The 15,437-nt window shown below is 43.2% G+C and overlaps 1 protein-coding gene across 10 annotated transcripts in view; it reads right to left on the bottom strand.

Annotated features, from left to right (window-relative positions):
• Window positions 1–15,437, bottom strand: part of Tmem245 (transmembrane protein 245) — an 82,740-nt gene that overhangs the window by 47,425 nt on the left and 19,878 nt on the right. For 5 of the 10 annotated variants that reach the window (XM_076934937.1, XM_076934938.1, XM_076934939.1 and 2 more), the window contains exons 5-8: window positions 14,507–14,743; window positions 12,656–12,825; window positions 11,739–11,762; window positions 4,120–4,224 (exon numbers count right to left, since the gene is read on the bottom strand). In XM_076934937.1, the coding sequence (XP_076791052.1) occupies window positions 4,120–4,224; window positions 11,739–11,762; window positions 12,656–12,825; window positions 14,507–14,743 (536 nt within the window). The remainder of the gene's footprint in view (window positions 1–4,119; window positions 4,225–11,738; window positions 11,763–12,655; window positions 12,826–14,506; window positions 14,744–15,437) is intronic. The other 5 variants (XM_076934940.1, XM_076934941.1, XM_034502073.2 and 2 more) reach the window with 3 other exon arrangements.

The following is a 15,437-nucleotide window of genomic DNA, read 5'->3' as shown; positions in this document are numbered from 1 at the left end:
CATAGGCTCATATATTTGAATGCCCAGTCACCAGGGAGTGGCACTATTTGGAAATGACTAGAAAGTGTGGCCTTGTTAGAGGAAGTGTGTCATGGTGGTGGGCTCTGAAGTTTCAAAAACCCATCCCAGGCTCAGGCTCTTTTCTGTTGTCAGTGAGGAAGGATGCAGCTCTGTGCTCCAGTACTATGCCCCGCAGCATGACACTAAGCCAAGCTCCCCATCATAATGACAATGGACTAAGCCCCTAAAACTGTAATCAAGCCCCCAGCTAAATGCTTTCCTTTGTAAGAGTTGCCTTGACCATGGTGTGTCTTCACAACTAGAGAATAGTGACTAAGGCACTTGCCCAATAACAAAATGAGCACGAAAAAGATGAGAGAAACCAAGTCAAGAAAACGTTTTCTTTATCACTTTAGTTCTTCTAAACTTATACTTCTTAGAAGCTGTAACATGCTATTTAACAAATCAACCACAATTTACTTCAAGCTAATACTGACATGAAGGAACTGCTCATCAATACAGCTCCATTTCTGAGTCCTTTCTTTGGACTGTGGTAAACTATGTATACATAACATACAGAAATCTTTATATCACAAAGTCTAGAACAATGTACCACATTTTCTGTAAATAGTTACAGTATTTTTAAAAAACACTAAAAGAGGGGGCTGAGAGATGGCTCACTGGTTAACTCATGCTGCTTAAGACGACCCAGGTTCAGTTCCCAGCACTCACATGGAAACTCATACCTATCTGTAACTCTGGTTCTAGGGACCCAACTCCCACCCTGACCTCTGAGGAGGATTATGCACACATGCACACAAAACAGTCATATACATAAAATAAAAATAAAGAACTAAAATAACACAGGAGAAAAAAATCTGTAACTTTTCCATATGCCCAAGTGTTACCCGATTCTCTCCTCTGGAACCAAGGAATCTGCTGTCCTGTCTTTTCAACTGAAAGTCTTTTTTTTTTTTTTGGTTTGTGTCTAGTTGTTTTAAAGATAAGGTCTGGCTATGTAGCTCTGGCTGGGTGACTGGTGTGGCTCACTACATCATTTTAACTTTCCTTACAGAACACATCTGCCCTCAATTAATTTTGTCTGTTGTCATTTATCCGGGATGGTTTTATTTTGCCTTTACTTTTTGAAGGGAAGAGAATCAAGTGGAAACTGAAGCCAGTGTCTTAGGCAACACTGCCATACTTCCAGCCCTTTAATCTTTATTTTGAAGGAACAGAGCCATTAAACACAAAATTCTTGGTTGTCAGGCCTCCTGTTCTTCAGCTTTAATTTCACCCCTTTGTCTTTTCATATGACTGCTCAGTAAGAAAACTTTCCCTGTTCCCTTGGTGCTGTGGTTACCTCCTTCAAGAGTTCCTCTTTATCTCTGGCTTTCAGCAGCTTCCCTGGAGTGTACTGCAGGATGGGTGTGTCTGTTCATTCTGGAGTTTGCTGAAATCTTTGTGGACTATCCTGAGACTTTTCTTGCCTTTCCCTTCTCAGCTCTTGGCATGCCAACTGCATGCTACTAGAAGGTTGGCATGCATCTCTGAGGCTCTGGTCACCTCCAACTAGACTTAGCCATTATTTTACAACCATAACACAGTTAACTTTTTCTGGAAAGATGTGAACAAGCATTTAAACACTCCACACTGACAACAGACAGAAGAAATGATTCTGCTCAAGTCTAGCTTAGTGAACCAGCAAGTTTAACAGAAATGACTCAGACATGAGGGTATGGGGTTACTACAAGAACATGACTAACTGTAAAGGCAACTGCAGCACCCACATGAAGTCACATCCCTGCCTCAGCCATGAACTTCTTCTATATCTCAGGAAGAGCTCCGAGTGCCTCTGAAGAGCTGCCTTGTTAGCCTGGTGCACTGATTTCAGAACAGAAATGGCCACACCATACCTGAAGAATGGCATTCCACAACAGACACCAACCACACAGGCCACCCAGACAAAAGAGACCGCACCAACCATGCAGACAACAATTCCTTCAGAAGAAGCTGCAGAGTTTTGCTGCAGAATAACTCAGAAGCAAACATGACTCTAGGAATTATCTAGTTGGTCATTTTCCAATGACTTTAAGTGGCATTGGTAAGAACTTGATAGTTTTATTCTTGTTTTCTGTGGAGAGGAAATTACATGACAACCTCAGCCTGCTGCTGTCCCAAAGGACTTTCTGAGGCATGTGTGACAAAGGTGTATTCAAGGCTGATACTGAAGCTCTTCACTGCAAGAAGAGTGGAGCTGTCACTTACTGGAACAGGAGGACTGTGAGAAGAACAGTTTCTGATGTTACATTTGAGGTACCTATTAGACACTCTAAGTGGACACTGTCTCGGTATTCTAGAAAACAATACCTTTACTGGAAAAAAACAGATACCCAATAGGGCTCTCTCAAAAGTTCAGTGCACTTAAATCCTACACAAGAAAGAAATGGTTCACTAACCACAAACTACTAGGCTGAGGGAAGCAAAAGTCACTGCAGCACAGAACAAATAAAGAGCCTGATAGGTGAGCACAACCAAGGCAGGCAGGCAGGCAGAAGGCCTGTGCAAAGAAACAGAACAACAAAAGGACAAAGAAGAAAAGGAGCCAACAGACAAAAGTACCAAGAAGTTCTGTGTAACAGCCATCTCAGGTCAAACACGGTAAAAGCACATGGAGGGCTCAATGTCTGTGCACTTGCATGAAGCGACTGTATGTGACCACTACCCAAAGAACAGACAAAACAGCAATGAGCCAAACAGACAGAAGTGCTAATGGAGTCAGCTGCAGGGGAGAAAGCAAATAAACTGTAAGGAGCCTGACTGAAGAACAGAGCTTCCAAGTGGTGACAGCTCATGATAAGCACAGCAATACCTTGATCTGTTGCAACTTGATCTAGTAACTGTTGCTCTTGATCATCTACTGGTGACAGTTACTAATGAATTTTTGCAAGACTGTTAGAGAAGTTTTGATAGCCATGATTTCATGTAAACTTCACCATCCTCTGAAAACAGAACACCAAAATCCAGAAGTAAAGCCAAACAGGGTTCGATAAATAAGGATAAGAATGCACTGAAAGTGTAGAAAACTACCCTCGGCAAACCCATTAGTGCAAAGATAAAATATAGCTGTGCTTCTTGATGACATAAAAATAGGAAACAAAACTACAGCTTAATCTGAAAAGCAAGAAATAAAGGCCTTATGTGAGCTGCCGTGTGTGCCTAGTGAGATCTCCCTCCCATGGTGAGGGAAGGTTAGTGGTCACAGCTTTCTGAAAGTCTCCTTTGGGTCCTGATGTAGGAACAGCAATGGCCACATCATGCCCAGAGGATAGCATTTCAAAACAGACACCAAAACCACAAGCATCAAGGACAAGAACAGGTACATGAGACTGCACCAGACTTAAACACCCCACAGGAAGAGGAGTAGCAGGAGGGAAGGAGCTAATGCAGAAACTGTGAAGGTCAGTGCACAGGTGCACCGGTTCCTAAAGATGCTCTGCCGGGCGGTGGTGGCGCACGCCTTTAATCCCAGCACTTGGGAGGCAGAGGCAGGCAGATCTCTGAGTTCGAGGCCAGCCTGGTCTACAGAGTGAGTTCCAGGTACAGCCAGGGCTACACAGAGAAACCCTGTCTGGAAAAACCAAAAAAAAAAAAAAAAAAAAAAAAAAGATGCTCTGAAGACTGGGGCAGGAAAGCCACCCAAACCCAGGAGTTTGGACCAGTGCCTACAGCGCCACCAGAAGATTTCAAGACCAGAACCCCAAGAGAAAAGAAAGAAGGACACACTGCACTAACTAGACTAGGAGTCTCGAGACTAGTTCAGAAACCTTAGTCTATGCCTAGGGAATTATTTTCAGGATCCTTTTTTTTTAAAACTGCACTTTCTGCTTAAGACTTGAGGACAAAATAAAATGTATGCAAATGAGATTTAAAAAGAAAACACTCTAGGCAGACTCACAAAAAAATTACTAATGTACAAAATGGAAATACTTTAGTGGACAGAAGTACTTCTGATAAGTCAAATGATATTTTCCATTTGCTTCTGCTAGCTTCTTCTGCATATGCAACCCTAGCAACAAGGACTTTATTATAACAAGAATACTGCTTAATGTACTTTACCTTTGCAGTCAGGAGAAGGGCCAAAAGAAGGGTTCCTATTACTAGCAAGAATATGATGAAAATGCTAATAATTTTATCTAACATCTTCTCCAACCAAATGATCATCTGCATGGAAATAAAAAAGGAGGGTTATTTATCTTCAAAGTATCACTTATTAAACACATGTATGTACTCAAATATCACAAATACAGGATATTTAGCACTGCAAAGCAAACTACAGCATACTCATTAAAGCAATAAAAGCTATAAGCAACTTTAGAAAGTATTATTGCTGCAGTTATGTTTAGAGTTTGTTATTGTCGTGGCTATGAGAAGGTCAAGCAGAACACGATCCACGCGTACTCCTGAATTCTCACTTCGCTACATTCACATTTCAATTTCTAATTCACGAGGCGTGATAAATACATTCCAAACGAAATTATGACACTCCATCAGTTGAACTTGTTTCATGAAGCTGTCATATCAGTTAGCCAACATAGATGGCTTGAGAGAATGAGTATGTTCTACATAACACTCATCTCCTAAATTATACAGAAAACAGGAGCACAGACAGCAATTACATTCCAACTGCATTCTCCTTTCATTCCATTAGGGTCATAAAGACGGTAATTGTTGATGTATATAATGTTAAGGCAGAAATAACAGCAAATTCAGAGTAACGGCTCCCAGGTACCAGACCTTGGGAGGTGGATGTGGTTCTATTGAGGTGGACAGCAGGCAGGTGAGTAGTTTGTATTTTTTACTTGTTTTGGTTTTAAAGTGAACATGTGTTTAAGGCTTTTAAATTTTAAAAAAGCTAAGTATATGTGTTTATTTACTTGTGGAGTACACACAAGTGTGAATATGGGAATCAGAGGACTCTCTGAAGGGTAGGTTCTCTCCTTGCACCATGTGGCTTTCACAGACTAAACTCAAGTCTGTGAGTCACTTGGCCAAAGGCACCCTTACCTGCTAAGCAATTATTACCAGCACCATGGCTTTTAGATTTTAGATATTTCACAATAAAATGCTTTTAAAAGTCCTGTTACTCCACTAGAAGCTTCTATTCTATTGAAAACGTAAGATTTGTAACATGAGTCTAACTCAATGAAGTATATTAATCCTCAACATAATAGCTGTTCTTTAATAATTAGATTTAAGCTTTCCTTAAAATGTTATTTGATCTTCTATCTTTACTGGAACATCTCTCATTTTTTACAACTCCAATGATCCTACATCTTAAACACATTTTGCTTTTAGAATATGTAACAATGATAATTTCTACACTTCCTGCCATGCAAAGCTACCATTTAAAATTCAAAATTAGACTTAATTAGATCAATAATGCTAATGTGCTATAGTGTGCCCATCAACCCAAGCACAAGTTGTAATATTTGTTCCTAATTTAAATTAAAAATATGCTCACTATACAGTGAGTCAAACTGCTAAAAGCAACAATTTCAAAAACAGTGCAACTTTTATAATATTTATATATTCAAAGGCTGCACTCTTTGTCTTCCATGAAGTACACTGCCCTTCACTTGGTGCCAATAAGCTCAGACTCAAAAAGTTAATCTATGATGTTGACACTCAAGAGCTTCAAACGGAAGAGTTAAGCTTCAATGCATGCTACCAAAGCATCAGAGACAATGCAGAGATTTAAAAAAAGAACAAAGAAACAAGCAACAGGTTTCTAAGGTATGGAAGGTCAGGTGTCTTACTCTGAAGATAAGTTCTAAAATCAATGAATAACAAGTTTTGCACCAGGAAGCGGCTGGGCCCTAGAGTTCCTGGGGTAGCTCCCTGAGGAAAGGACTACCTCACTCCTCTCCAAAGCTCTGTAAACCAGGAGTATAGGTGGTATATTAAACACTAAGCTTATTTCAGAGTTACAACCAGATTTGTTTGCATGAATAACAGTTTGTAAACATATCGAAAAAAGCATCCTTAAAAGCATGGTTTGAAATGAAAATCATCTTCTGAGAAAGCACGGAGCCCTCACCTCCTGTTAGGTGGCATCAACACACAAACTACCGGATTCCACACACAGCCCCCACCACAGTTCCAAACTCAGACTTCACAGTTTTAAGTAGAATGGGATCTTCTTAACTCCAATTTTGTCAGAAATTAAGCTTAAGACTTTGGAGACTCTTGTTCTTTCCAACCTGCTGCATACTGAATGAAGGGTGAGCTCTTGCAGAGGACCCACGTCCAGTCCCAGCACCCACATGGTAGCTCCACAGTCTTTAACCAGTTCCAGAGAATCCAATGCTCTCTTCTGGCAGCATCAGGCATACATGTACATAGTGCACATATATACATAATACATACATATATATACACATACATATGTAATGCAGGCAAAACACTCATACACACTTAATCAAACAACAGGTCAATATAGCTGAATGAAGGAAAAGCAGCAACTGGTGAGTGTATTAGTGAACAAGAGTGGGAGAGACATGCACAGAGGAGGTGAGTGAACACGAGAGACATGCACAGAGGAGGTGAGTGAACACGAGAGACATGGACAGAGGAGGTGAGTGAACAGGAGAGACATGCACAGAGGAGGTGAGTGAACACGAGAGACATGGACAGGGGAGGTGAGTGAACAGGAGAGACATGCACAGAGGAGGTGAGTGAACACGAGAGACATGGACAGGGGAGGTGAGTGAACAGGAGGGACATGGACAGGGGAGGTGAGTGAACAGGAGAGACATGCACAGAGGAGGTGAGTGAACAGGAGAGACATGGACAGGGGAGGTGAGTGAACATGAGAGACATGCACAGAGGAGGTGAGTGAACAGGAGAGACATGGACAGGGGAGGTGAGTGAACAGGAGAGACATGCACAGAGGAGGTGAGTGAACATGAGAGACATGGACAGGGGAGGTGAGTGAACAGGAGAGACATGGACGGGGAGGTGAGTGAACATGAGAGACATGGACAGGGGAGGTGAGTGAACAGGAGAGACATGGACAGGGGAGGTGAGTGAACAGGAGGGACATGGACAGGGGAGGTGAGTGAACAGGAGAGACATGGACAGGGGAGGTGAGTGAACAGGAGGGACATGGACAGGGGAGGTGAGTGAACAGGAGAGACATGCACAGAGGAGGTGAGTGAACAGGAGAGACATGGACAGGGGAGGTGAGTGAACAGGAGAGACATGCACAGGGGAGGTGAGTGAACATGAGAGACATGGACAGGGGAGGTGAATGAACAGGAGAGACATGCACAGAGGAGGTGAGTGAACAGGAGAGACATGGACAGGGGAGGTGAGTGAACAGGAGAGACATGGACAGGGGAGGTGAGTGAACAGGAGGGACATGGACAGAGGAGGTGAGTGAACAGGAGAGACATGGACAGAGGAGGTGAGTGAACACGAGAGACATGGACAGAGGAGGTGAGTGAACAGGAGAGACATGGACAGGGGAGGTGAGTGAACAGTAGAGACATGCACAGAGGAGGTGAGTGAACAGGAGAGACATGCACAGAGGAGGTGAGTGAACAGGAGAGACATGGACAGGGGAGGTGAGTGAACAGGAGAGACATGCACAGGGGAGGTGAGTGAACAGGAGAGACATGGACAGGGGAGGTGAGTGAACAGGAGAGACATGGACAGGGGAGGTGAGTGAACAGGAGAGACATGCACAGGGGAGGTGAGTGAACAGGAGAGACATGCACAGAGGAGGTGAGTGAACAGGAGAGACATGGACAGGGGAGGTGAGTGAACAGGAGAGACATGGACAGGGGAGGTAAGTGAACAGGAGAGACATGCAGAGAGGTGAGTGAACAGGAGAGACATGGACAGAGGAGGTGAGTGAACAGGAGAGACATGCACAGAGGAGGTGAGTGAACAGGAGAGACATGGACAGGGGAGGTGAGTGAACAGGAGAGACATGGACAGGGGAGGTGAGTGAACAGGAGGGACATGGACAGGGGAGGTGAGTGAACAGGAGAGACATGCACAGGGGAGGTGAGTGAACAGGAGAGACATGCACAGAGGAGGTAAGTGAACAGGAGAGACATGGACAGGGGAGGTGAGTGAACAGGAGAGTCATGGACAGGGGAGGTAAGTGAACAGGAGAGACATGCACAAAGGTGAGTGAACAGGAGAGACATGGACAGAGGAGGTGAGTGAACAGGAGAGACATGCACAGAGGAGGTGAGTGAACAGGAGAGACATGGACAGGGGAGGTGAGTGAACAGGAGAGACATGGACAGGGGAGGTGAGTGAACAGGAGGGACATGGACAGGGGAGGTGAGTGAACAGGAGAGACATGCACAGAGGAGGTGAGTGAACACGAGAGACATGGACAGGGGAGGTGAGTGAACAGGAGAGACATGCACAGAGGAGGTGAGTGAACAGGAGAGACATGGACAGGGGAGGTGAGTGAACAGGAGAGACATGCACAGGGGAGGTGAGTGAACATGAGAGACATGGACAGGGGAGGTGAATGAACAGGAGAGACATGCACAGAGGAGGTGAGTGAACAGGAGAGACATGGACAGGGGAGGTGAGTGAACAGGAGAGACATGGACAGGGGAGGTGAGTGAACAGGAGGGACATGGACAGAGGAGGTAAGTGAACAGGAGAGACATGGACAGAGGAGGTGAGTGAACACGAGAGACATGGACAGAGGAGGTGAGTGAACAGGAGAGACATGCACAGGGGAGGTGAGTGAACAGTAGAGACATGCACAGAGGAGGTGAGTGAACAGGAGAGACATGCACAGAGGAGGTGAGTGAACAGGAGAGACATGGACAGGGGAGGTGAGTGAACAGGAGAGACATGGACAGGGGAGGTGAGTGAACAGGAGGGACATGGACAGAGGAGGTAAGTGAACAGGAGAGACATGGACAGAGGAGGTGAGTGAACACGAGAGACATGGACAGAGGAGGTGAGTGAACACGAGAGACATGGACAGAGGAGGTGAGTGAACACGAGAGACATGGACAGGGGAGGTGAGTGAACAGGAGAGACATGGACAGGGGAGGTGAGTGAACAGGAGAGACATGGACAGGGGAGGTGAGTGAACAGGAGGGACATGGACAGAGGAGGTGAGTGAACAGGAGAGACATGGACAGGGGAGGTGAGTGAACAGGAGAGACATGGACAGGGGAGGTGAGTGAACAGGAGAGACATGGACAGAGGAGGTAAGTGAACAGGAGAGAGACGCACAGAGGAGGTGAGTGAAGGAGAGAGACATGGACACAGGATGCTTTTCTTCCAAGGTGGCTGATCATCCTTCCTTGCCCATGCTCACAGTAAGCAAAGGCAACAAAACTCCCACCATACTGCTGGGCTGTGGAACACACATGGTCTCTAGGAATTTCTCCAGTCTTTCCAGGACATGACCAATTAATAACCTTTAAAGTTTTGATCTTAGAAGAAGAAACTTTTAAAATTGTGTGTTAAATGTTTGACATATGAACAGAGGGTGTGTTTCTCAAACTTAGTTACAATAAGCCCTACTCTAAAACTTCTAAGCCAACTGGCTCTGCGCATCAAGCTATTTACAAGTATCGGAATTTCTTATGCACTTCTGTAGAACACACACAGAAATGCAGTCAGCTGCATCCCAACTACACATCAGTGCGCTGAACACGTTACACAGTGACTTGATCTCTTAACTTTGTTTTTCAGCTATACATTAGGATCATTAATTAGGTTTCCCAACTCATTTAGTCCACTGAGGCAGATGATATTAAACTTAATGAATTTAATTCTTCTTGAGGAAAATTCATTTCAATACACACCAACTGGGGAAACATGCAGAACCACTTCATTTGATTAAAGTTAACAAAATGTATGTTATACACTATCACTGTCTGTCTGTCTGTCTGTCTCTCTCTCTATTTATATATATATATATATATATATATATATATATATATATATACACATTCTATCTAGATATCTACATATAGATAGGTAGACAGATACAGATGATAGATATATATACATACATACATACATACATACGATGACAGACAAATACACTCATGTCCTGACACTAGTTTATAGGGAATCAGGGCATATACAACCACATACATGTGGGAGTAGACAATGTATTTTACACATTGCTTGCTTTCAATCCAGTTGAAAATCTTAAGTGATGTCATCTCCCCATGTCTTCATGTCAACAGAAAGGGAAGGAAGAGAGAGTAAATTCTAATCTCCATAGTTAAATGTCGTATCTGGATAGCAGTGTATGACAGTTTGCCATGCTCATGGCCTGAATTTGACCTTCAGCACCACAAAAATAAATACTGATTAATAAATACAAATAAGTAGTAAATAAAAACTGAAAATCAAAATATGTGACTTTGACCTACATCCACATCTTTAAGGTTACACTATTTTTATCAAACCTGAGTCTTACTTGTGTACAGGATACATACATGATGCCACCTCTTGCAAACCTGTCCTAAGGATTTGAAAGCCAAATATTGCTCTATTTTGACCAAGTGTCAAAGGTACAGCTTTCCTTATACATATAGCTTGGTCTTAAAAATTTATATGCAATCTGCTTTTTTATAATCTAATGCCAATCGTGGAAAAAAGTTCCTACAAACTTCACACACGATTCATGAAACACAACTTTGCAGGCCATGAAAAATAAATAAATAAATAAATAAATGTTTCTGGGATATAGGAGTCCCAGTTAATTTCTGTCAACTTGACACAAGCTAGAGTCATCTGAGAAGAGGGAACCTCAACTGAGAAAATGTCCCTACCAGACTGGTCTGTAGGCAAGCCTCTGGAGCAATGTCATGACTGGTGACTGACATAGGAGGGCCCATCCTACTGTGGGTGGTGCCATCTCTGAAGAGGAAGTGGTCCTGAGTTATATAAAAAGGCAGGCTTTGCAGAAGGAGCAAACCAGTAAGCAGTACTTTCCTCCATGATGTCTACTTCAGTTCCTACCTTAATTTCTCTTCATGATGGACTGTCACTGAGACATGCAAAATGAAATAAACCCTTTCCTCCCCAAGTTGTGTTTTACCACAGCAACAGAAGTCCAAGCTAAGACAATTTAAAAAAAAAAAAAAAAAAAAAGACCAAAAAATTACTAACCAAGAAATAAGACAAATTCAACAAGTGTCTTACAGATCTGTCAGTGTTTAAAACTTCCTGTGTTGCTTATAGAAAAACTAGCAATAGAGTGAGTCCTTTCCTCTACTATATAGCTTAATGTGTTTCACACAAAAAGGAACCAACAGCTGGGCCTGGTGATAGACGCCTAAAATCCTGGCACGCATGAGACTGAAGCAGGAGGATAGAAGGCAGCTGGAGTACACAAAAAGACCCTGACTCAAAGAATGAGAGAAAGAGACCAGAGTCGCCATACTAGAGAAAAACGACAAATCCTTTTTTTGAACAGAAGGACTACAAGACATAACTTCTTAAATACCTGACAAAGGGACCCATTCATATCCTAAGAGCTTGGTAGAGGTTTTAGTAAATGACTGTGACAGAATTCATATTTCAAGACCTTCCATAGCTTATAGTTAAAAATTTCAAAAACAAATCTTAGTTTAATTTATGGACAGAAACACAGAATGAGAAAGGAGATAGTGAGAGCTGGGGTAGGGTATAAGATTCAGCAGTGACAAGCATACCCACACGTTTATTACCTTCTTATTTAGCCAGTGCCAGAGCTGGAGGACAGGGAGGTGAGAGAAGATAAGAAGAGTGGGAGATCATTAGAGACGCACCAACAGCAGAGTCACTAAGAGCAGGAGGAGCTGTCAGGAGAGCTCAGCAACAAACAGCGCTTACAGAGCTGTCACAGAACGCTGCTTTCTGATCAGGATGGCGGAATGACGACTACACGATGTACTGTAACTCGCATTAATTAATTCTGCAGCCAGTATCCTCTCCAGTGCAGAGCCCTGCACAGCCAGCTCCACCTAACTGCTTATGCTCACTCTGCTGACACTTCCCCAAAGCTTCCCTTTCCTGCCACCAGGGCTACAGGGACATTTTCACTCAGTGCTCCTACTAGTTCAGACAGATACTTCTCTGTAAACACTGAGTGATAGCTAGCACTCAATACATCAGACACAATCACATTGTGAGGTAAGTGCTATTATACCCACTTTATTGATAATGAAACCAAGGCACAGAAGTTACCCATCTGTCCAAGGTCACAGGGCTAGTAAATAACAGAGGTGAAACCTGAAAGCAGAGTGTGGATTTATATTCCATTTCCTTTAACCACAAAGTTCTCAGGAATTACCATCTCTTGGCATTAAGCTGCGCTTCTGTCTCTGGGGGCCATGACTGGTTAAGTTTCCCTTTAACTCAGCACAGAATCTGACAAATAAGAATCACTCCAAAAACATTCCCCTCTGAGCCAACACCCCATTACCTAACCTTCTCTCATTTATAAGAAAAATAACAATTTTATTTCATCTAAATCCACTCTGTAATTCTAAGCCTTGAAGCTTCATGGAGAATCAGATATGAAGTACATTATCAATGCTATGAAATGGACTGTCCAAGCTACGGAACACAAACACCCCACTGGAGCTGCCCAATCATACAATACCTTGCTATCAACTTTTAGTAAGAACTTTCCAAGCCCAATAATCGGCCAAGGTGCTAAAGCCTCCTGCCGCTCCTTCAGGAAGCACTCGATCACCTGCCACCATGCGCGGCAGCGTTTCTCCAGGAAGCCCACCACTCCAAAGTGGATCACGAGCTTTTTGATGATCCAGACTATAGAGAAGATACAAACACAAAGGATACAGATTTGAGAGGTGGAATATGAAAAAGTCCCCTAGCTTCCATTCTAAACAGTAAAGCCAAGACTAAAACAAGATCATGGTAGAAGGGAGCAGGAAGGACCACAAGTACTTAACAAGAAACTGGCCAGGCACACTTTCAAGGAAGCCCCATTAGCCAAACATCACCTTTGTGAAGCTGAATCCCAGGATGAGTCAGGACTCACCATTCAGCCTACAAACATCATGAACTACAAAGGCCTTCATAGCTTCCCTCTTCCTGATTAAGAAACACTGAGTCCCAACATTTACTGATTTCCTTGGCCATTATAGCTGCTCTTCCCCAGTGGTGTTCTACCACAGCAGGCAGTATTTTCAACTGTGCTCCTGTTTCCTCAGATGTTGCTCTGGATAGAGGTCAGAGTTCAGCAGAAACTCAGCTGTTAAAGCCAACTAGGAAGAGGTCAGAAGATGGGCTACTTATTAATGAGGGTGGGCCTAGGTAATGATTTATTTCCACTAAAACTTCTTTAACTCCTGGGACCAATATTCTTAACCCCAACTTTATAAGCTGCATGTCAGTATGGTGGTTTATGTAAAGAATGGTTCCCATAGGCTTGCTGGGTGGAGGCCTTTAACCTCAGAACTGGGGAGGCAGAGGCAGGGGGATCTCCGTGAGTTCAAGGCCAGACTGATCTACAGAATGAGTTCTAGGATAACCAGGGCTATGCAGAGAAGTCCTGTCTTGAAAAACGAGAAAGAGAGAAAGAGAGAAAGAAAGAGAGGAAGAGAGGAAGGAAGGAAGGAAGGGAGGGAGGGAGGGAGGGAGGGAGGGAGGGAGAGAGGGAGGAAAGGGAGGAACAGGGAGGAAGAAAGAAAGAAAAAAGGGAGGGAGGGAGGGACAGAGGGAGGAAGGGAAGAAGGGAGAGAGGGAGAGAGGGAGGAAGGAAGAAAAGGAGGGAGGGAAAGAAAGAAAAAAAGAAAGAGGGAAAAAGGAAAGGTAAGGTTCCCATAGGCTCCTGTATTTGACTACTTGATCCTCAATTGGTGGAACTATTTGGGAAAGATTAGGAGGTGTGGCCTTGTTGGAGGAAGTAGACCAGGCAGAAGGCTCGAAGGTTCCATGTGCCTTTGCCATTTCCTGCATGTGTGCATGTCTGTATGTGTCTGTGCCTTCTCCACCCTTTCACGTTGTTCTATCCACATCTAAGTTCTCAGCTACTACTCTAGCTCCATGACTGCCTGCCTGCTGCCATGCTCCCCACCATGACGGTCATGGCACAGTGCGCCTCTAATTAATGCCTTCTTCTATAAGATGCCTTGGTCATGGTGTTTTGTCACAGCAATAGAAAAGTATAGTATGATATAGCAGTTCAAAAATTCCTTCATTAATTTTTTTTTTGTTTATCTTTGAGACAGGGTCTCTCCATATATCCCTGGCTGTCCTGGAACACTCACCTGTCTGAAACTCAAGTTCCATAGGAACTTGTTCCTTTTTTGGCCTCTGTGGGTACTCATATGCATACAAACACATAAAATAAAAATAAATATGACCTAAATACAAGCATACAAGTATTTTAAGATGGGAATAAAATTATATCAAATATTCAAATCCCATTGCTAAAAAAGGAGAAAAAGTCTGTGAAAGATAAAACCATACTTAAGCAAATAATAACCTGCAACAGGCACTGGCAGCAGCTGTACGATCCACAGGTTCAGCCAGAGCTGGACAGCAACGATGGCCCACACAAGAGACACAAAGTAAATGTCACTAGTCTTCTTCTTCCTGAGAAACGTTCCCATCTCAGGCCTCTGTCTGCCCAAAGTAGGTGAAGGAGAAGAGGGTGAGGAACGAGAGGAGGAGGAAGAGGAAGCAGACAACACTGAAGGGGGTTCTCCTTTGTCTGTGGGCTCTAAAAAAGGCAAAGACAGAAAGTCACACATGAGAAAACAATACAAAATATACTACCCTGGAAGTGCAGCAGGATCATGTCAGGTTAAAGAAACAGAAGACATGCACTGAAACAAACCTGCCATCAGGGTTTTGGCCTAGGGAAATCAGGTTTGTTGGGAGACAGCAGAATTCTACCTTCTCCTGTATAACAGTTAAGTATTTTCTGAGATTCATCTTTATTTTATTTACTTATGGATGCTTTGCCTGCATGTATCTGTGCATGTGGGTCAAGGCTAGTGAAGCAGATAACATGCTTTTGTTTTGACCTTGCTCTGCTGTGGAAATTCCAGGTCAGTGGGAATGAGAGAGGCTAAAACAGTAACTCTATAACCTAAGTATCATCCGGCTCCATTTTTGAAACATGGTTTCATATATAAGAAAAGCATGCATTCGTACTTTTCTGCATAGTTCTCTCCTAAATTTTTCCTTCTTTAAATATGCCTTAAGTCAGTTCTTCAAGAAAAGCTTACTATATTGGGGTGGGGAGGCGGGAATAGAAAAAAGGTTCAACTGGTAAATTAGTTGGTACATAAACACAAAGACCTGGGTTAGGATCCTCAACATAAACATAAAAAGAGCTGCATTCCCAGTGCTCGAAAAATAAGAACAAAGATTACAGAAGCTTGCTGACAAGCACACCAAGGGAATTGATA

The sequence above is a fragment of the Arvicanthis niloticus genome, chromosome 5 (assembly GCF_011762505.2).
Source record: "Arvicanthis niloticus isolate mArvNil1 chromosome 5, mArvNil1.pat.X, whole genome shotgun sequence".
In the NCBI taxonomy this organism is placed as follows: domain Eukaryota; kingdom Metazoa; phylum Chordata; class Mammalia; order Rodentia; family Muridae; genus Arvicanthis; species Arvicanthis niloticus.
Note: the sequence above shows the minus strand (reverse complement) of the source record. Positions and strands in the feature narration are given on the sequence as shown.